The following is a 22,311-nucleotide window of genomic DNA, read 5'->3' as shown; positions in this document are numbered from 1 at the left end:
TGAGATTCTAATATTACAAGAAAGTGGTTTAAGTTGTGGGAGTTAGTGATTACCTCGAGACACTGAATCATCTAAAGAAAGTTTCTCATCAGGCTACGCTAGTGAGTCATGCGTTATAAACTGCTGTCACTATTTTTAGCTAAAGAAGCAAAAGATTCAATTCAAGATTCCTTTTATTGTCATTCAGACTCTATACCAGACAAGTACGCAGGAGAACCACATTCTGTTGCATCCGGCTCGAGACGCTTAACAAATAAAAAACATGATATGTACATATGTATACAGTTGTGCTCATAAGTTTACATACCCTGGCAGAATTTGTTGGTCATTTTTCAGAGAATATGAATGATAATACAAAAACTTTTCTTTCACTCATGATTAGTGGTTGGGTGAAGCCATTTATTATCAAACAATTGTGTTTGCTCTTTTTAAATCACAATGAAAACAGAAACTACCCAAATTACCCCTGGTTCTTAATACCGTGTATTGCCCCCTTTGACATCAATTACAGCTTGAAGTCTTTTGTGGTAGTTGTGGATGAGGCACTTAATTTTCTCAGATGGTAGAGCTGCCCATTCTTCTTGGCAAAAAAGCCTCCAGTTCCTGTAAATTCTAGGGCTGTCTTGCATGAACTGCACGTTTGAGATCTCCCCAAAGTGGCTCAATGATATCGAGGTCAGGAGACTGAGACTCCAGAACCTTCACTTTTTTTCTGCTGCAGCCAATGACATGTCGACTTGGCCTTGCGTTTTGGATCGTTGTCACGTTGGAACGTCCAAGTACGCCCCGTGCTCAGCTTCCGGGCTGATGAGTGCAAATTCTCCTCCAGTATTTTCTGATAACATGCTGCATTCGTCTTGCCGTCAATTTTGACCAAGTTCCCTGTGCCTTTGTAGCTCACACATCCCCAAAACATCAGCGATCCACCTTCGCGTTTCACAGTAGGACTGGTGTACTTTTCATCATAGGCCTTGTTGACTCCTCTCCAAATGTAGCGTTTATGGTTGTGGCCAAAAAAGTTCCATTTTGGTCTCATCACTCCAAATAACTTTGTTCCAGAAGTTTTGAGGCTTGTCTCTGTGCTGTTTGGCGTATTGTAAGCGGGCTGCTTTGTGGCATTGGCTTTCTTCTGGCGACTCGACCATGCAGCCCATTTTTCTTCAAGTGCCTCCTTATTGTGCATCTTCAAAACAGCCACACCGCTGTTTTTCAGAGAGTCCTGTATGTCAGCTGAAGTTATTTGTGGGTTTTTCTTCGCATCGCCGAACAATTTTCCTGGCAGTTGTGCCTGAAATTTTTGTTGGTCTACCTGACCGTGGCTTGGTTTCAACAGAATCACCTAATTTTCCACTTCCTGATTAGAGTTTGAACACTGCTAATTGACATTCTCAAATCCTTGGATATCTTTTTATATCCTTTTCCTGTTTTATATAGTTCAACTACCTTCTCCCGCAGATCCTTTGATAATTATTTTGCTTTCCCCATGGCTCGGAATCCAGCAACGTCAGTGCAGCACTGGATGAAACATGCAGGGGTCTGTCAGGAGCCCAGAAACTCACTGACTTTTTACACACACACGCTGATTACAAGCAAACAGATCACAGGTGAGGCAGGTTACCTTCAGTAGCCATTTAGACCCATGTGTGTCAACTTGTGTGTATGTTATCTGGCCAAAACCTCCAGGGTATGTAAACTTTAGATCAGGGTCATTTTGGGTAGTTTCTGTTGTCATTATGATTTAAAAAGAAAACACAATTGTTTGATGATAAATGGCTTCACCCAACCACTAACCGTGAGTGAAAGAAACATTTTTGTATTATCATTCATATTCTCTGAAAAATGACCAGGGTATGTAAACTTATGAGCACAACTGTATGTTTAAAAACGATCTGCACACCAAGGAGCTCCAGTTTAAAGGATTTATTAACAAGTGACGTTTTGAGGCAACATGCTCTTCGTCAAACGACTTTTTTTTTGGTTTTTTGTTGCTTTTTTATTTGTTTTTTTGGATCCAGCACCCACTCAGGGATGTGTGCGCCTTTGTTTTTAGTTTTTTCATTGAGACTATTTTCACCATTTCACCAAAAGTCAACATTTTTTTGAGAAGTTACTTGCTTACATTACACACTTAGTCATTATTATTTTGCAGAGTCATTTTTTTAGATACAGTTTTTTTTTTTTTAAGAAATCCTCTTACTACTCAAAAGTGATGTTAAGTCATCATTCAAAGAAAGTCTATCATTATGTTCTGGTAATGGGTCATTTCATTTGAGACATAAAATCATTATTTTGATGAAGTTCAGTATGATAAAGTACGTGATCCTTTTTTTTTTATCACATAGGCGGAAGTGTGTCTCCAAGCACATCTGTCTGCTGTGTTTTTTTTGTTTTTTTTTCAGTTTGAACTCCTACAAAGGAGGCGTTCTCCGTCTGCCTCCTGAAGACGATTTGTAGCGCTGGTTTCATGGGGGCGTTATTTTTCCCCTTGAATGTGCTCCTACATTTGTGAACAATACAATTCGCTGTTGTCCCGTGGAGGATGTGCGGTTAGTTGTTTTCTTCACAGAGCTCTAACTATGTGAGCTATGTAAAGACTCATGAGGAACATTGTTTCACAAATATAAACATCGTCACATCTCACACAATTTAATTTATGACGTCTGGAAGAAAATGTACCCACAAACTCCTGCAGCTTAATTAGATCTCCAGATCCGTGATTCTTTCCCACCACAATGACATAACAGGTTATAAGTCATCACCTTTTATAGATGGTGGGCAGATCAACTTTTTTTTTATTCTAACACACTTAATAATGAATTTATTTGCTTTCTTTGACGTAAACAAAACCACTCAGAGGTTATTCTTAAACACCTCAAGGCCGTCCTGTCTCGGCGGTGGTGTCAGAGTGCTCGATCCCGCTGTGAGTGTCTCAAACATCTTTAGTTCTTTGTTCATCACATTCCTCTTGAAGGTTGATGTTGTGGTTTGGAGGCAGTTCCCGAGCAGATACTTGGTGGTATAAAAACTGAATCTCTAAAATGAGACAGCAGCTTCAGCTCCGAGCAGCAGGATGGATGTGGACGGACGAGCTGTGGTCTTCTGTGATGCTTAGAGACACCCAGAACCTTTAATCTGTCGTTAAGGTCAATTTATAGTGTTGGTTCCTTTTTAGACTTTTTTTCTTTTCCCTAAGTAATGCAAAAAGAAGAAAGCTTAAACCAAAAAATGGATTTCAGACTGGAGTTAATATTTCTTGTAATTTTGCTGACAACAGCTTCATCTGTCGCCCTGAGCAGAGAAGAGTTCACAGAGGCGGTGGTAAGAATATACTACTTTGTGGAGATGCGGAAACATTTCTTTTCTACAGACCTCGGATTATTTCATATTTTATACTGCATGGTTTTAAGTCTTTACTCTGATTCAGAATTGGAAAGGGTTCAGAAACGTTTTAACTGCACAAAAACTGTTTAAAAGCTGCCTAATAACCCCGATAGAAATAATCAAATATTATAATTTCTGTCAATACGTCTGGTTATGTTACATGTTATAACGTTCTGCTGTTAATTATTAAGTTTAACTGTCAGTTTGAACAAACCATAGTGATGCTGTTTGGTAAATGTGTATGATTATAATATAAATAGTCATTAAAAAAAATCCCATTGGTTGATTTTGTTTTAATTAATTTAACAAGGGAAGTCTTCATACACGTAAAGAAAGGAGCTGCAGTGCTTTGCAGTCATTTAACTTATTTTAATACAGGACCAGAGTTCTGTTAGTACATTTGTTCATTTATAAAACTGAATATTTATTCCACTGGTGTTGCAATGATTTCTCTTTCTTCAGGCATATTTAAGGAAGTATGGCTACCTGCACATCCCACTGGACAGCAGAGACAAAAACCATTCACCAGAGGAGATAGTCGAAGCCCTGAGGTGACCATATTTTATTTTCTTCCAAACAAATGCCTCCTTCTGTTTTTAACCCCCGGGTTCTTTAACTATAGTTATGTCTCGTGCTTGTATGTCAGAATATTTCAGAAGGCAACAAACGTGGAAATATCTGGGAAACTGGATTCAGCCACTCTGGCAATGATGAGCAAACCTCGATGTGGTCTAGAAGACTCTTTCAATAACAAATCCCTCAAATATCGAGTCATGGGTGAGCAACTTTCATATTCAAAATTCGAACATTTTTACTCATAAGTTTGTGGAAAAACATCAAACTCAAAGTCTCCTAAATCTTTTCCATTTGAACAGGTTACTGGCGCAAGAAGCTGCTGACCTACCGCGTCTTTAATTACGCACCAGACCTGGGGAAAGGAAAGACACGGTTGGCCATCCAGAGTGCATTTAAGTACTGGAGTGATGTCTCACCTCTGAGGTTTAAGGAGCTGCAGGAAGGAAGAGCAGACATCAAAATCTCCTTTCACAGAAAAGACAAGACGTGCCCTGTGCCTTTTGATGGGAGAGGTAGGAACAACAGAAATATGCATGTTTTAAAGACAAACTGAGAAGTTTAAAAAATCTTTAAGGCTTCAAGGAGGTCTTATTGTCATTTCAGAATTAGTGCATGAAAGGAGGCAACATCGAGGTCCTGTTTGAAAAATAGAAAAACAATCCTGAAATATTAAACTACAAGTACAAAGTAGAAAAACTATAAACTGTGTAAAATATATGGAAGCCCGATGTGGACAATCCGTACATTTAGTTAGTTTTCTCAAGATCTCGTCATATTTACGACATCATCTGGATATTTCCCCAGCCCACAGCAGCGTTTTGTCGTATCTTTGTTTAATTTGTAACAAATGTCACATGTAAAAAAAAAAAACATGTTCACGTGTTAAATACGATGTCTCTCTTTATCCTGAAGGTCAAGTGTTAGCCCACGCTGATGCCCCTGAGTCAGGACTTGTGCATTTCGACCAAGATGAAATGTGGACCGAAGGGAAGACCTCCGGCTCCAACCTGAGGATAGTTGCCGCTCATGAGATTGGCCACTCTCTCGGTCTGGGTCACTCGCAGTACTACAGCGCTCTAATGGGGCCTGTGTACAACGGTTATCGAGCCGACTTCAAGCTTCATCCGGATGATATACATGGCATCCAGACTTTATATGGTAATGTCAGAAGAGTATACCACAGTGTCAGGGTGTATGATACACATGTATATGATAATGTGTTGTTTCTTTGCAGGAAAGCCAGAGAAAACTCCTCCATCCAGAAAACCAGCTCCGTTAGCTCCTGGGGGAGCTCCAGATCCTTGCAAGGCCAGCCTGGATGCTGTAATGTTGGGTACAAAGACTCAGACTGCACTATGTGGAAAAACATACTTTTACATCAAGTTCAGGGAACCCAAAAGTTGAGAGAGGCCACAAACTCTTACAGATGATGTCTTAGTGCCAGAAGAATAATTAGAATATGTCTCCCCCTCTATGTACCTTTCTTAAATAGATGTTCAAAAATCAGGGAACAAATCCTCAAAGAAAATATGTATATACAACATTTTCCCTCAAAAGAAACTGCATCTGTGTTAAGCAGTGTTTCCTCTTGTGTCCCTGCAGGTCCTTTACGTAAGACGTACGTCTTCAGCGGTCAGTACGTGTGGACAGTGTCCAGTATCGGTTATAACTCTCCCGTCCTGATCTCTGCTCTGTGGAAGGAGCTTCCAGGGAGCCTCAACGCAGCAGTTCACTCTCAGCGGACCAGCAAGACCTATTTTCTCAAGGGTGGCTCTATTTCAGAGTTGTATAGATTCTCACATGTTTGATGTACATTGTTAGCAGGATTTCAACAATGTCTGAAAAACTATCCTTGATTACCGTATTGTTTTTTGTTACAGGCAACAAAATATGGAGATACACCAACTTTAAACTTGACAAGGGCTTCCCAAGAGCCTTGGCAAATATCCCCGCTAACATCGACTCAGCCTTTTACTTCAATAAGAACAAACAACTTATTTTTATCAAAGTAAGTACAAAAGTACGGAGGCCAAGTATGGCCATTTACCCAATCTTTTTTTTAAATGACTTGATCTCAAGATCACAATTCATTATTTTATTGTCTCATGAATATTATTTTCCTTAATAAAATAAGAATTTTAACCTGTTCTTATAATAAAAACTTATAATATTTATAAAAGATCAGGTTTGCCATCCCAGCATGGCAAACTGTAGCAATTGATTTAGGCTCATAATAGTTCAACCAATCAGACTGTAGTAATCACTGTTCAGTTGTGAATCCTCCTCGTAAGTCATGATGGAGATCTTGAAGGCTGAGATCGGGTGTGATCACATGAGCCAGATTTTTTGGCTGTCCATTTCCTTCAGTCACATCTCACAGATATTATTAGTCAGTACTCTTGTTTTCAGGCTTTTGTCTTCTCAAGATATTGAAACGAATAACACTTTTTCACATGAAAAATAAAAAGCCTAATTAACCTGTAGTCTCAAAATGATTACACAAGAAAGAATCAATGCAACAATGGCTGTTTTGAGCTTCCATACAATTTTAAACATTTTCTTGGATTGATTTTAAGTCATTGTTTTGTTGAAGTTAATCACTTGTTATTTTTAGGGCTCCGTGTACTGGCAGTGGGATGAAATTGGCCCGACAGACTTCAGCTCATATCCCAAACCCGTTGGAAAACTCTTTCAGGGTTTACCCAGCAGCACCGATGCTGCTTTCACGTGGACAAACGGTCACATCTACGTGTTTAAAGGCAGCGAGTACTGGCGTGTAAACCAGAACCACCAAGCAGCTGAGAAGGGGTATCCTCAGAGGACGGCCGCACGCTGGATGCATTGTAATAACTGAGCCACCAGAGGGCAGCGGAGACACAACACGAACCCTCAACCTGCACAACCATTCAGAAACATAACAATGAGGGATATTTATGTATGAGCTCTGGCTTCAAAGGACATTTTTGTAGCAAGACAATATCTTTTTCAAGTAGCTATAACCATTCACTCTAAAATGATGGTGTATGATGTTTTTATCCACTGATGACGGGCTCAATGTTCCTGAAATAAAAATAAATTCACTTGCAGTATAAAATGAATAGGTCCTTCTTTTAGCTCACATTTTGATTTGTGATTGTAGGAAAAAATAAAGGTTTAAGAAATAACAATGGCTCTGTTGTTTTTAGATGACACATCCATGACAGTGAGCCAGCACACACCGTACGAGGACCTTCACTGAAACAGCTAATTGGAATTCAGCCATTGGTATTTTTGTCATTATTTTAAAAAAAAAAGTTCTGTGAGGAATTTCAGCAGTATTGAGCCTCCTTTACAGCTGTGACTCATACAAACATTTTTCATTCACATATTTTGGGGAAAGTATTTATTGTATAAGCTAATTGCTAATTGCTCCTATGACTTTTTTTTATTTTGCAAGAGGGAAATAGTGCCGATTATCTGTAAAGGGTAACTCTGGCTAATTGACATTTCTTTAAAAAAAAAAAAAAAAAAAACTTTTATAAAATGAAATAAAATACAATTAATAGAAATCAGTACATAAACTTCTGTGATCACTTCCAGCTTGTAGCAGGTCTCTTATTAACCAGGGTAAGTCATACCTCTTATGTGAATTTGCTAGACAGTTTTTTTAAGCAGAACTGAAATAATTAAAAAAAAAATCTTTAAAAAAAACGTTAAATATCAATTATTTCTATTCTTGTATAAAAATCCAGTCACATTGTACAACACTATTTTAAGCTTTATAAGCTTGCACCAACATTTACCAGCCGCATCATGCAACTGTGTATTACTGCTGAGTCAGTTCACACATTTTATGACTCATCAAAATTGCAAAATATAAATATATTTACCCATCACTGCTTTAACAGACAGTGAAACGAGACATTACTCCAACAGCAGGTAAGCTTTCTGTTAAATCAAGGCTTTATTTGTTTTAATTGTACAACATTCTCCTATATTATTCTGAAACATGTTCATAATTTATTCACATATGTTGGAGCAAGTTCCTTGTTTACAACCCAAACTAATCTAGGCACGATGTACATTGGGTAGTATTTAAGTTTATCATGGCGGTGTGCAAAACAAAACATCTCAATATTAAAAACAAAAAGTGTCTGTGAGTCAAACTGTTCAAACGAAGCGGGGGTCTGATGATGACTGCTTATAGAGTGGCTCTACCAGCAGGGGAAGTGGTTGATATGTTTCTGTCGGAAGTGAACTTTTGAATGACTGTTCAACTATAAGTTTAAAAAAAGATATCTGATGCTGTGAGTTCCTTCAGAAATTAAAGACAGGAGAGGAAGCAGTCAGAGGCACCATGGAGCCTGTCTCATAGTCAAAGTCAATCAGTGTGTGGGTGATGGTGCTGACGCTGCTGGTGGAGGAGCCTGTTCCCATCCGGTGCTCCTGTAGGCTCCGGAGATAACTCTGAAAGAGAAACCGGATGTACAACAGGTTGTTATTGCACCGAACATCTACATGGGTTTATGAGATGTAAAAAAAAAAATCTCTGTTACATTAAAAGATTAGAAGTTAAACACGCTGTTTAAACATCTCTGCTGGCAGCGTCTTCCCTACAGTGACCTCTCCAACCAAGTCTAACTCGCTCGTCTCCCAGTGGCAGACATGAGCTGTGTCTCAATTCAGGAGCTGCCTCCTTCTAAGAGCACATTTAAAGATCGACTGCGTCACAGCGGTACGTCAACGGCTTCAGCCTCAAACAAACGAGTCCTTCTTTTCCGGGGTCACGAAAGAAGCATCTGGTGCATCCTTCAGGGTCTAACATATCCCGAGATTCATTGCGCACCAATACAAAGGAAGTAGCGGACTTTAACGCAGCTGACCACGACACTATAATCGGTATATGTAACTGGTTTCAACTCAATTGAACAGCTACGACCACCTGTCAGTCAGTTTAGCCACTGCACTAACTATGTCTAATTATGCACAACTCTTCATCTTCAAATTCGTCCATTAAGTCTTCTCATGCACTTTTTTTCAATAAAAAAAATGAGCTTAATAGACCAAAACAGTTTTTTTTGTAACAGACTATGAACAGGTTTTTATTTCTGCTGTTAAAATGGGCTTTTAATTTGGGCTCTATTGTTTTGTAGAGCCAGTCCGCATTGGCTTCATTTTCAGCAGTTTGGTGGCACACTTCTGAGGATCAGGCTATTTCTCACGTCACATGAAACGAAAAAACAAAACTTTTATTTGAGCCACTTACCGGTGCCAGGACGTCCCCGGCGTAGCGATTCAGCACAGGAGGTCTGCGCCGACGGTAAGCTCGAGGCCTTGCCCTCGTCTCTCTGTGTCTGTGCTTCTTTACATATTTCTTCTGTTTTTTATCTGTGGCAGGGCAGCATCCAAAGGGGAGGAAAAAAAATAAAGAAAATAATGAGTATTTAATATCACAGGAGGAGGGATTGAGCTGTCAAGGGGGCCAGTGTTTGAATGCATGAGTAGTGGCAGATTGGAGTAAACTCACCGTCTCTGTGGGATACTCCTTTGGCAGTAAACCTCCATTGCACCAACACGCCTATCAGACTCAAGGTAGGCCATATCCCTGTGATGGCCCAGCTGAACCAGCAGAGCCGACGTGGGGCGGCTTGACAGAGCAGATCGTACACCTGATCTGGCAGCACAAACGTCCCAATCATATAATCCACACACAGCATCACAGTGGTGGCTCCCAGCACAGATGTGTAAATGATGGTGAAAAGTTTCTGCCACTGAAGTGTGAAGACAGCGGCGACGATGCCAGCAGCCAAAAAGGCACTGAGAGGCACCCACACCGGAGTGAGGCTGTGAAACTGTCCCATGATCACCAGAAGGGGGAGGGAGAGCAGGCCACCCAGCTGCATGCCGCTGAAGATCAGTCCCAGGGCGGGCACCAGCATGGTCGTCAGCCCGCAGAGAACATCCACAGCCAGACCGATCCCCGCCTTCGTCTCGGCCCCCAGCGTCACGTCCAACACGGGCTCCTTGTGGTAAAACAGGAGCACCGCCGCAGAGCTGAACATGAAGCCGGAGAAGAACATGACCATCTTGTAACATCGGTAACCTGGGAAGTAAAATAGAGCAAAGGTTACAGAGAGTAGCATCTGCCTTTGTACATCTTTATAAAGAAGAAATAATGACTTTCAAATTCTTTACTTTAAGTCAAGAATAGACTTCTTATGTAAGAAGTGTAAAACAGGTGCACATGCCTCAGTAAAGCTATTTAAATGATTGTTTTTCAGCATTTATACTTATTTTAGGATTATGGGAGAAGTGAAACATTTGGAAAATAATTTCTTATAATTTTCCTGGGAAGAGGAAAAAGGAATTTGACTTTTTACCTTAGATTACTGGTTATCCTCACACACTTAAAGCTCAACCATCGAGTACATGTAGCATAACACTTGTACTTTCACAGATTTCTTGACTTTCTTTGAATGAAAACACACTGAGCTGCTTGGATGACCTCAGAGAAGTTGAAGGGTCACAGATTGCTGAAAGTGGATTCGTTCCAATATTCATGTCCAGCTCCAACATCTCTAATAAACATACAGTGTTTAAATGTGAGCATTAATCAGCAGGTCAGAGCAGCATCTCATCCCCCTTTTTGGTAACATCAGCAAACTTCTTGATTAAACACAATAAAACACCTGCACCTCTGACTCTGTAGTTTTTTTTTATGAACATTTGATTAGTTATTTGCATTTTTAAAAGTCCTCTCAGGCAACACTAACAGAGTGAGAGTTAATGAGAAAACAGACTTTGGCAGCTGATTGTTTGCATAATGTCACGTGTTTTAGGGAGCAAAGTACACACTACTCACAAACACGCTCACAGTTTGTGTTTATTGGATTTGTGTCCACATAGTTTCCCCGAGAAAACAGTGGCAGCAAATAAGACTATGGCTGTGTCCGAATTGCCAAGTACCGACTCAATCTGTCAGTAGGCAGTAGGCAGTAGGCAGTAGGCAGTACCTACTCTCCGTGCTGTATACTGTTTAGTACCTACTATTCAGTAGGCACACACAGTAGGCAGATATTTGTTCCTACTTCGTCTGATTCATTCAGTATGGAAGTGGCGTCATTTACGTTACCCGAACCGGCCGCATCCACCCGTTTTTTTTTTTGTTTAGCTTTATTCAAGAAGAGTAATGCGCATATACAGTCAGGCAAACAAAAAACAATATCACAAGTAAAAGACAGATTAAATAACATACAGTACATAAAGAAAAGTACAAATGAAAGACTAATATACAGTAAAGTAAAAATAAACCAATAAAGACGCATTTAAATAGTGACATCATTATTTAAATAGAGGGGGAAAGGTTTTATAATAATGCAGACATTTGTTATATTTTCTGTTGTTAATTAAAAGTAGCGATTTCAGTCTGGACTTTAAATGTAGATTAAAAATTGATTATATTAATCCACGCTCGTTTGTTTTGATTTGGAGGCGGACGTGACGTGACGATTTACGTTTAATTTCGCACAGCATTGTGGGTGGTAAAATACAATTCATTTCCTGAAAGCACGCATCCGATCCATACTGCATAAAACCCGGAAGTTAGTATCCATACTGAAATGTTCAGTATACTGAGGTGGACCCAGAAAATGCATACTGAATGACCACGAGGGTTCAGTATACTGAAACTCCCTACTCCCTATTCGGAAACGTCCTGTGTATTTTCTTACATTGTGTTTTCTCATTCGCAGCATTTTGCTCAACGTACCGCTCTACAAGCTGCTCCGACCTGTGACGTACATAAACACCACATCAGTGACTGAACTCATGAGCTTCTGTCAGGTTTAACAAAGTGAAACCAGTGAAACGACAGACAATGCAGCAGATGGGAGTTCAGTTCACGCCGCCTGTTAAATTCAAACGGGACGACCCATCTGCCTCCTCCAGTTTATCCACACTAAACCCCTGGCAGCGTACAGACATCTGCTACCGGCGCTGTAAGCTGTCAGGTGAGCTAATTAAACGTGACTATAAAAACTCCAACAGCAGGTACCTGTAATGCGCCATATTCACACAGCGGTCATTTTTCTCTGTACGGTGCTAAAGGTGGGAAGCGCTAATGCTAAAGATAATGCTGAATCACTGTTTTCCAGGTTGCCAATTGTTTAACTGATCAGCATTAAAAACCGACCTCCGTAGCCTGGACACTTTAGATTGTCCGACATGGGCCTCCAAGCTCAAAGGTGATCTTACTTTTGCAGTCAAAGCCCCTGAACTGTGGAACAGCCTCGCCCCTGCCATCAGGTCTGCCCCCCCCCCCCCCTCTCCCCCCCCCAGCCTCAAAACACATTTTTATAAATTAGCATTTGAGTCCACTCGTCCTGAATAGGCCGTTTGTTTCAGGTTTTCTTCAGTGTTATTTCTTTGTTCGTATAAATGTTGTAAACTCCTGTAGGCTATATTGTTTCTGTACAGCACTTTGGTCAGGTGCTGCTGTTTTGCACTTTATAAATAAATGTGACTTGATTTGACATGGCTATAGGTTTACAAATTGTTAAACTGCTTTTTAATATATGAGCAGCTAAAATTCAGGAGCTGGGTTAGGGTTAGGGCTAACCCTAGGCTATCGTTAGCATCCAACCACTTTCTAGATTACTGAAATATATCAAGTGACGACACAAATAAAGACCAAATTTACAGCCCTCCTATGATATGATAGAACAGTATTAAGCGTTAAAATTAGCTAGAAAGTGACTGAATTCTAATGTTAGCTAACACCTAACCACCTAAGGCAGGGTTGGGCAACTGGCGGCCCGGGAGCCACATGCGGACATCAACCCTCAACGTGGCCCTCAGGTCAATTTTTACACATCAATTAATTGGAAACATGAAGAAAACGTGACAAAATCTGCCATGAAATAGTGAAAACCAGAAATATGTCCATAATAATATTTGATCACTGGTATATGTTGAGTTAAATTTGAGACATAATTGACTGTAATCGTTTTTGTATTCTACAATTTGGCCCTCTGGCAGTGAGAATTAAATGAATGTGGCCCCTTGCTGTGACCAAAGTTGCCCAATCCCTGCCTTAAGGTATTGATCAAATGTTTTGTTTTATCTTGAGATTAGGCCAAACATATCCCTCTTGAGTTTCACTTTAAATTGTCTCTTCAGTTGCTGATAAATTGGGAAGGGGGTTTTGGAATAACTTTTTTGTCAGATTCTCAGCGTTGGTGAGTCATGAATCTTGAGACACAGCAGAACAACAAATTAACAGCATGACGATGCAAGAGAGATAATGACCACCTTGTTAATATCCTGGACTAGCTGCGTGATCTGTGAACATGCACATTTAATATGAGCACATACGTACCAAAAAAGCAGTAGATGAGTCCGAGTGACAGGCAAATAGAGCACACAAAAGATGGGATGACTTCATGCTTGATATTAATGTCAAGTGCACATATGTCCACCTCAGCTAATCCAGCTTCAGGCTCCTCAGTGACATTGAATGAAGGGACTGCCATCTTGGAGGATTATTGCTTCTATTGTTGGACGGTTGTTGTTGTTGTTGGACTCCACTTTGTTCATTGACAGTGGGAGCACACAGCATCCTGCATGTTTCGTCCAGGGAGAGAGGAAGCTCCTGCACGGAGAACTTCTGCTAAACTGTTTCCTATTGTGCACCTGCAAAAGGACGAGAGTGTTTTCAGCTGCCGTGGCACAATAACGTCTATAACCTCAAAACTATTAATCATCTGGTTTTATGACCCTCCTGACAAGTAATTCCTCTAAATACGATTCATTTTTAGACATTATTTTTGATTTAAGAGGATGTCCGAGGGGAGTTTGTGGTCTTTCCCGTGCTCAGGAACCAGAGAAGGAAACTGAGGATCCCCTCTGAGCTAAACGTCGCTCGTTCTTGCTTCTTCTCTTTTTTTTTTTGTTCCAGAGCAGGATGCAGATGAGGAAGTGACCTGGTGGCTTTGTGCCATCCTCACATGGGCTCATTGTTCTGAGCATGTGGTTTGGTAATCTGTTTACTGAACAATATAAACGAAAACAAACAGCTAACCCCCCCCCCCCCCCCCCACCACCACCACCGAAAAGTAAGCGGCCTAAAAAGTTATTTTAGTTCAAGGGAAAGTAGAAATACTAAAATGTGGATATTGCCTGTTTGGAGTTACTGTCCTGCATTCAAAATATAATTAAAACAATAAAAAATTCATCACCAAAATTAGGTTAGAGAAAAACTAAAGTACAGACTGTACAGAAAACTGGATTAGAACTAATGTTGCATGACTATGACTTTGCAGCTGGTAAAATGGGGGTGATTAAATATCATATAACTATGATTAGATTGAATAAACCTCTTAACCCTTATTAATCTGTCAAAAATGTATTTAGTGATAATATTATAATAGCTCATTTATTGCTGCCCCTGGATTGTGATTCTGGTTGGTCAGAATTACAAAATAAAAATAAATAAATACAAAAAGTACCAGCAGTTCAATTTCTTTAGTAAGATGACTTCTACTAGTAATTCTACATTTCTACAGTTCATCTAGCTGACACTTTGATGTACATCAAGTAGTAAGTACAACACAAGCAAGGATAATAATAATGCAAGTTCCAATAGGGCTGATAAATCAATGTGTATGAGGACTTTTTAGTCCAAAAGAAAAGAAAAAACGCTTTGCACAGACAAGTAGCATGTTTACACGCTCCTCTCATTCTGCCTGAAACGCTCGATAGCTGCAGTGTTTGTTTACAGTGGGGACCTTTTAAGCTGCAAATGGATTTAAAGGAACTTTGGCAGGTGAGTGATCCTGCTGTCCTCTGGTTAAACTGAATGTAAACTGTAGAAACACTTACACTTTAACAGGTAGAAAATTTAAAAAAAGAACTATATGGAGGATGACAAGCTGCTGTGAGTATTCCTTGTTTATTTGATGAAAGTCTGTTTGCCAAAGCCCACATGTATACAATTTTAGTAACTTCATTCTGCAATAAGTGAGGGTATCATCATCTAACAAATTACTAAAGGACACCCATCTAAAACATCTGAATAATGAAGGCACAAAAAGAAAAGCAACATATGTGTGTCCTACCTGGAATGAGGCATATCTTCAGAGTATGAATGTGAGCCTAATCTCAGAATCAAATGTCTCCAGTGGGAGTTTGTGAAACTCCAGTAAACTGAGCAGGGAGCGAGCTGTCAGGAGTTTGTCAGGAGTGTGACTGTGTGCTTCCCTCTGCAAACCTCAGCGTCTAACTGCATGTGAGCAGCTGACGCCTGAGTCTGAGAGGGAGACCATCTGCTGCCAAGTCCAAGGCCGAGCCAGATGAGGGCTCAGCTCTCACCGTCCATGATCCTCTCTGTCTGCAGCAACACTTGACAGCTCCAATCCACTCACACTGTAAAAAAAACAAAAAAAACTAGTTGCTATAACTTCAAAAAGTTAGTGTCTGGGCTGCCTTACATTTTAACTTAACTGAACTTAAAAAGATAAGTTGAGACAAATGTGTGATTATTCCAAAGAAATACAATTTTCTTTTTTGACACACTTGTACTTAAATCTTTAAGTTCACAAAACTTTAAATCACAATTCAGTTCCTGTGATATTATCTAGTTGCGGCAAAATGGTCTTTCAATTTCTTTTGACTTGAAATCAAAAATTAAAAATACTTCATCAAAAGTTGAATCCGCCTAAAATATTGAGTTAAATTAATTCATCAATTTAAACTGAACATATATTTTTATTTTAGTCGACTTAAATCAGTTTAGTTTATACATTTTTAGTGATTCTCTTTCTAAGTGAAACTTTCAACTTCCTTTCAAATAACAATAAAAAAAAAGGTATCATCTCTACAGGTTATTCGTTTTATCATAGAAACCAGCGTAAGTTCTTCAACCTTTAATAGCAGATCAGATCAAATATCACATCTAAACATTTACAAATGTGTTTACTTAAAATACTGTGCTGGCTTGTTGGTAAAAACATTTCCACCCAAGAATGTACAAAAAACGGTCGTCTTTCTTCTGCTGCGTTTACCATTTATCGGTCACTTTTCTCAGCGCCTTCAGATGCAATAAACTTATAAAATCAATAATTTACACATTTAATGAGGTGATCTTAGTAGGTAAAAAAAAACACTTCAGAAAAGATCTGAGACTATGTCCAAATATTTCTTGGCAACTTTCAGAAAACTCCCCACCTCAGTGTAGTGCCTACAAAGCTTTACGAAGAAGTCTTTTTCTCAGTCCATGGACCCTTGAAGGTGCAGTGGTCACCGCCTATATTCATTAGGTTCTTCTGTATGACTTTAAATGTATACTGCACTTCCTTTTGTTAGTCAGTGTAATTACATACAGCAGACCCATGAGCATAGCTACCACATACAAATACTCCTTCATGACATGCTGAATGACCTGATCCTCCAGGACGAGCTCATCTTCTATTACCAGGAGGATGCCGACGTTTGTATCCTTTGTTATGCCGTCCTCAGTGTCTAGAAATAACAGTGACAATAAATAGATGTAACTGTGAAATGTTTGTAAAACTCTCTGAGAAACAAGTTGGTGTGATGGATGATAATGTTAAAAAATTAGGGCACTCTGGGTGTGCTGGGTCTGAAAATTAATTATCAAACAAAATAACAAAACAAAAACATGACACGAGTTTGTTTGATTTGTTGTGAACTGTGAGTGAACTGAGCACAAAATATAGTATCGCCCAGTAAGACCACGGGGGTTTCTTTCCTCCTGCAACAGTATGTAATTAACCCTCATCCATCACTATGGACATTTTTGTCCCTTTGGTCAAATTTTACCTCTTCATCTGGCCATCTTTTTGTCTGTGTTAGTGCATATGGCACCATTTTTTGTAAGAAAGACTCTCTCTTGACAAATTTTGGAATGCACATTTTAATTTTTTTAATAGATCAGTGGAACACTGTGAAACATGTTTACTACCCTCTTAAGTCACTAAGGACAAAAATGTCCACTTACAAAAAACTGCTATAAAAATAGAACAGATTGATATTTTTTTCTACTTTTTTCTGCATACATCTCTTCAACAACTTCAGCCCTGCTCAAAACTACCAAACATTCAATCATTTTTAGGAATTTAACCCTTTAAATGCCAGTTTGATTACTTGATGTCAGTAATTTAAAAAATTGAATGAGTTATTTTCCATATAACAAATATTTGGTGGCTGGGGAATTTTTTTCAAATCAGTCTTGGATATGTCAAAGATTATCCAAAATATCGACTTTAATGCATTGTTAGTTTTTGTGTAGCATCAGATTTAAGATGTAGTTCCCTGTTTGGACATTGGAGGGCGAAAATGTCCAATTTACATACTTTTGTTCTACTTTTTTTTTTGCATAAATCTCTTCAACAACTCCAGCCCTGCTCAAAACTATCAAATATTGAATAATTATCAGGAATTGAACCCTTTAAATGCCAGAATCATGTAATCAAACTGGCATTTAAAGGGTTAAATTCCTGACACTAACTCAATATTTGATATTTGGGAGACCTCGCCTTTTTTTTTTTAACACACAATTTTAAGAGAACAGAATAAGGGGTAGTGTGTGTGCTTGTGTGTTTAATAGGCTCTCTGGTGAAGGCTATGGAGATTCTGAGGGAAAATCAGACTGGGAAGAAAGAGGAAAGGAAAAACAAACCACAAAAAATGACAATAATTGTTATATTTTTATTAATAATAATAAATGAATTAATAAGTAACGTCAGGTTATAGCAATGATTATAATATTCTTCCACAACATCCTCTGTTGCACTTACAACAGATGTCTCTGCGAGCAAGGAGGGTTCGACAGCTCGTCATTTTTAAGTTATGAATCACCTTTCAAAGTTGGAAAACTTTCAATTAGTTGAGGTGACATAAAGGTATACTGGTGAGAGACAGTCTATGTGAGAGACATGCGAGAGATCTCGAGATGGGTGTGTCGGAATCATTGTGAATAGGTACTGAATCTTTGGAAGAATTTTCATTTTAATGGTTGCTATTCTGCCTATGGATGGATAGTGGGAGGTTCATCTAGCGGTGGAGATTTCATCACGTCATTTATTGTTTTCAGTAGTGGACTGAAAATAAGACTGGTCAACTGACAGCCTGAGGGACACCTCAATACCTATATATTAGATGTGTCTCGTGCATAAAGAGATTTGTGTTGTGTGGGATTCCACATCCATTAATATATAATGTAAGAATGGAGGATTTGTTCCAGTTAATGGAGTAATGAGAGATAGTGGAGAATGATTGAATAAGTTTAATTGTTTCTTGTAATAAGACTGAGGGTCATACAGTTCAGGGTCATAGTGTACTGACCCAGTTAATAAATGATTCCCCGAGGGCCAAATCTGTGTAGTGTGTTTCTTAGAAAGGACCAGTTTACTCTATCGAAAGCTTTTTCTGCACCATATAGTGATGGGTTTATGTAAACTGGGTGAATCCCATTTGAATGAGACTAAAGCATGGTCACTAATGATGATGGGGTGGATCTTATTGTCTGAAATGTTTGCTGGTGATAAAGAAGTCAATGTGTGAATATTGTAATGGGAAAAAAATGTATTTTGTTTATGTGTTAAAATAATTCTGTTGTGGACTGTCAGACATTTCAAGAAATGCTATTTTAGGTTAAACTGGTGCTCCAAAAGACTCGACGTCATGAGCACGTCAACTTCACTCACCAAGAAAAACTGTGAAATCCAGCCACTCTCCAGATTACAAAAGAGCACGTTCAGACTCACTGCCCAGCACAGGTACATCTCCATCCACATCCCCGAAACCCCCTCACTACACCGAGGTGAGAATAATACTCCTCTCAATCGAAACTAGAGCTCGCCATTTTTAAGTTAATATGAATCACTTTTCAAAGATGGAAAACTTTCAATTAGTTGAGGTGACATATTGAGTCAACACAACATTTTCATAGACTTGAAGTAAAACTAACTTAGAATTTGATGTTATCATGACTTTTTGTTTTTACAGTGCAGTGTGGCACATTACCTGTTGACCTTATTGTGATCCCTTCAATCTTTTATTTCTTCTGGGACTTTTCTAAATAATCTCATTTAATCTCTTTTCTGTTGCTTAGCCTTTTCTGAGAAATAATTCACACAACAATACGAGGTCTATGAACAACAACCCGTTGCCAGCCTTTATTTAACAAGGAAGTAAAGGGACTGTGAGGAGATTTTAATAGGTTATGAAACAGAATCACTTTAATTCTGATGCTTCTGCTTTAAAAGCAAACCAGACAATCAATGAGAAGACAGGCTTGGCAAACCTATCTGACATCGTTTACAGATATTCACCCACGATGAACTGCATTTTGGTTCACTTCCCTTGTGTGGTGGCACAGCCAGATGGTTCCAGATTCAAGTCCTTCCAGTGTTGAGCTAGAGCATTCTGCCTTTGTTACACCTTAGACACACTCTTAGGACTAGGAGTGACATCGTGAGGATGCATTCGCTGAGATCTGCCTGGTAGATAATATTCAAATGAATTGGTGTGTCTACAACCAATGTTCAAAGGTAAGAAAAAAGACAAGTTGCACATTATCTTTTTTAAACCAGTTTGGCATTGTCAGAGTAGTGAGTCAAAAGTGTATTTTATGTGTCCCTTTAATTTTCTATGGGCAGTAGCTCAGTCTGTAGGGACTTGGGTTGGGAACCGGAGGGTCGCCTGATGGTCCTGATGCGGACCAAATATGGAAGTTGGTCTGGTAGCTGGAGAGGTGCCAGATCACTTCCTGAGCGCTGCCGAGGTGCCCTTGAGCAAGGCACCAAACCCCCTCCCCACCACCAGCTCCGTCACTCTGACATCTCTCCATTAGTGCATGTCCACAGGATCCTGTTTGAGCGTGTGTGTATATTTCAGCCTATGTGTGTGTGTTGCATGACTTATAGAGTGTAAAAACAGAATGTCCCCTTGCGGGGATCAATAAAAGTAAATCTTAATCTTAATGATGGTTTAACTTCAAGCCGTATTAATTTCCCTGGACACCACATTGATATGAAACTGAATGTCTCCTGCTGCAGGTCGGAGAGCAGCAGCTTGTGCGTTCATCAGAGCATGAAGGACCCCACATCACAACAGTGAACGAATAATGGCACAACACAACAGAAAATGTCAAGAGGGAAGGAGTAGGTTCATAATGACAACAGAGCTCATCATAACTGCAGGAACACTGAGCTCCAATAAGGTTAACATTGCAGATGAAATGAGGCTGTCTGACATAATTAAAGTCCACTTTTGGGATGGGCAATAAAGACGGTAAAAGCTTGTATTCATCAGCCAAGTGCAGGATGTCTTTCTATATTCTGATTTAAAAGATCAAAAGAGAGAGTGCGCTCGAAAATGTAGATGTATGGTAAGAATGGACAAAATGTACTTTGTGAGTAAAAATGGAGGGGTTGTTTTATCTATTTTTGGCTTTACTTACGGAAATATAAATCTGTTTTTCTCTGTCCATTATTTATCATAATCCTGACTAAAATGCAAAAACATGTAGGCCTATTTAGTTTTGAACATACATTCAGGGTCCACAGAGGATATATCTCGCTGAACCTCATGAGTTCACTCATTTCTTAATCTCTCCAAACCTCGAGGAAACTACAACATTGTACATTCAGATACTGACATTTTCTAACACAAGCAATCTTTAACTCAGCTGCTGTAAAAAAAAAAACATACTGTTTGAAAACGAACAAAAGCTTGGGTTGTGTTTTACGATGATTTAATGAAACATACTGCTGATGAACCGAGTAACCCGACTGAAGTGAGGGAGAGACAGAAAAAGGCGGGCAGTCTGGTTCGTATATGAAGAGAGGCGAGGTGTTTTAGTGTCTGGTGGGGGCTGGAGAAAAACAAACAGATTCAAGGTTTTGTTTTTTGAGTAAACACAAAAAGAAGTAGGCCTAGATAATAATGTAAAGTGGGATAAATGTTGTGATAATCTAACCTACTGGATAAAGTGTTTTAGCCTTGATTCTTTTTTAGCACCTGTAGGAATTCAATAAGTTTACTTTGCCAGCAGCTTCAAACAATAAACGTCTCAATCATTTGTGACGTATTCAGGCTATTCATTTAGAGTAAAGTGACTGTAAGGAAAACCTCAGAAAAAGAAATACTGCTTAGGGCTCCACAATACTCTATACTCAAGCTTTTTACTTTAGCTGATTAATTATTTTTTAAGTTTATTTATTGAGAATAAATTATTCTTAAAGAAGCCCTTTCTATTTCCGTTACATATAAACCAAATTTCGACATATCAAAAATAATTTACAAGTAGGAGAGAATATGGTTGAGGAAAACCCCTTTCCACCAGGGGCATATCAGATATGAATTAACAACACACTATTGATGTCCCTGTTGCTCTCTGAAATATAAAAACACACAGGTTATCGAGCTGTGAGACCTCGCTGTGAGCGATTCTTTATGATGTTTTTGATTGCAGAGCAGGGAGTATTGATCCCGACTGACCCTCTCAGCCGTGCACATGAAATATACTTTTCACCTGAATGACTCAAAGGGCCATTGGAGGGAAGTTATATCGACTCCATGAACTGAAAAAAAAAAAAAAAAAGATTTGCTCTGTTAGAAAATAAAGTTGGAGTATTTAAATGTTTCACCTGAATGACAGGGATTTATCATCAACCCATTTAATACTCAGAACACAGAAATTCCAAAGAATGATTTAAAGGTTAATTTGACTATAAGATACATCGAAATGCCTACACCAGCAAGTGCCTACAGTCACTCGTGGCTGCAGCTTCCAACCAGGGGAAGATGTCATCGGGGTGGTCGTCAACTTTCGTCGGACGTTTTCGACCCTGAACCACAACATCCTCCGCTTGGCGGGTCTGCGGTGACGGACATCACGGCCCATCTTCCCCTGGTTTCCAGCTCGTCTCCTCCCGCCTGAACCAAAGCCAGCAAGAGGCTCTGACATTTAATATCACACTTGAGAGCCAATAGACACACTATGAAATACATGTGTTATCACCATGGTGACACATTGGACCCTCTATGAGTGAGAGATATTGATGCCCGGGTGTCTGTTTAACATGGGAAGTATGCATGATCACACTGGTACAAGATTATCAATCACTGATATGATTATTCCAGGAACGCTGTCATGTTCCTCAGCTTCACATTAGTGTGTGTGACATGATTGTCATACTTACTGACACAGAACAGCAGCGCTTCAGAGGTCACTTTCCTGACCACTGAAGCACTTTTACACAAAGTTCTCGTACAAGTTTATTCAATAGTTCATTTCTCACTGTTTGTTCTCCACACTTGTTCGTTTTAGTGACTGTTGATGCTACATCTTAA

General features: G+C 39.3%; 2 protein-coding genes and 1 long non-coding RNA gene across 3 annotated transcripts; 2 read left to right on the top strand and 1 right to left on the bottom strand.

The window, feature by feature from the left end:
- The first annotated feature begins 3,068 nt into the window (after window positions 1-3,068).
- On the top strand, window positions 3,069-6,907 carry LOC132989531 (matrix metalloproteinase-19-like). Its single transcript, XM_061057220.1, has 9 exons — window positions 3,069-3,318; window positions 3,844-3,932; window positions 4,028-4,158; window positions 4,257-4,469; window positions 4,870-5,115; window positions 5,192-5,290; window positions 5,560-5,724; window positions 5,838-5,965; window positions 6,572-6,907. The coding sequence occupies exons 1-9, from the start codon at window positions 3,196-3,198 to the stop codon at window positions 6,809-6,811; spliced, it is 1,434 nt and encodes a 477-aa protein (XP_060913203.1). The 5' UTR covers window positions 3,069-3,195; the 3' UTR covers window positions 6,812-6,907.
- A 969-nt stretch (window positions 6,908-7,876) lies between these two features.
- Window positions 7,877-15,295, bottom strand: LOC132989988 (transmembrane protein 198-like). The gene is made up of 5 exons (XM_061057982.1): window positions 15,051-15,295; window positions 13,313-13,626; window positions 9,464-10,039; window positions 9,203-9,324; window positions 7,877-8,403 (listed from the first exon to the last, which is right to left on the bottom strand). Exons 2-5 carry the CDS (start codon window positions 13,464-13,466, stop codon window positions 8,254-8,256), a joined length of 1,002 nt encoding a protein of 333 aa, XP_060913965.1. The 5' UTR covers window positions 13,467-13,626; window positions 15,051-15,295; the 3' UTR covers window positions 7,877-8,253.
- Window positions 10,758-11,188, top strand: LOC132989989 (uncharacterized). The gene is made up of 2 exons (XR_009675952.1): window positions 10,758-10,884; window positions 10,947-11,188. It is a non-coding gene; the product is annotated as an uncharacterized LOC132989989 (long non-coding RNA).
- Window positions 15,296-22,311: the final 7,016 nt, after the last annotated feature.

The sequence above is a fragment of the Labrus mixtus genome, chromosome 15 (assembly GCF_963584025.1).
Source record: "Labrus mixtus chromosome 15, fLabMix1.1, whole genome shotgun sequence".
NCBI lineage: Eukaryota > Metazoa > Chordata > Actinopteri > Labriformes > Labridae > Labrus > Labrus mixtus.
Note: the sequence above shows the minus strand (reverse complement) of the source record. Positions and strands in the feature narration are given on the sequence as shown.

Coding starts and splice junctions, on each gene's coding strand:
- LOC132989531 (XM_061057220.1), top strand. CDS start 3,196: ATGCAAAAAGAAGAAAGCTTAAACCAAAAAATGGATTTCAGACTGGAG. Junction 3,319..3,843: donor AAGAGTTCACAGAGGCGGTG/GTAAGAATATAC, acceptor CTCTTTCTTCAG/GCATATTTAAGGAAGTATGG. Junction 4,159..4,256: donor CCTCAAATATCGAGTCATGG/GTGAGCAACTTT, acceptor CCATTTGAACAG/GTTACTGGCGCAAGAAGCTG.
- LOC132989988 (XM_061057982.1), bottom strand. CDS start 13,466: ATGGCAGTCCCTTCATTCAATGTCACTGAGGAGCCTGAAGCTGGATTA. Junction 10,040..13,312: donor ACTCATCTACTGCTTTTTTG/GTACGTATGTGC, acceptor TTTACTTCCCAG/GTTACCGATGTTACAAGATG. Junction 9,325..9,463: donor AGGAGTATCCCACAGAGACG/GTGAGTTTACTC, acceptor GCCCTGCCACAG/ATAAAAAACAGAAGAAATAT.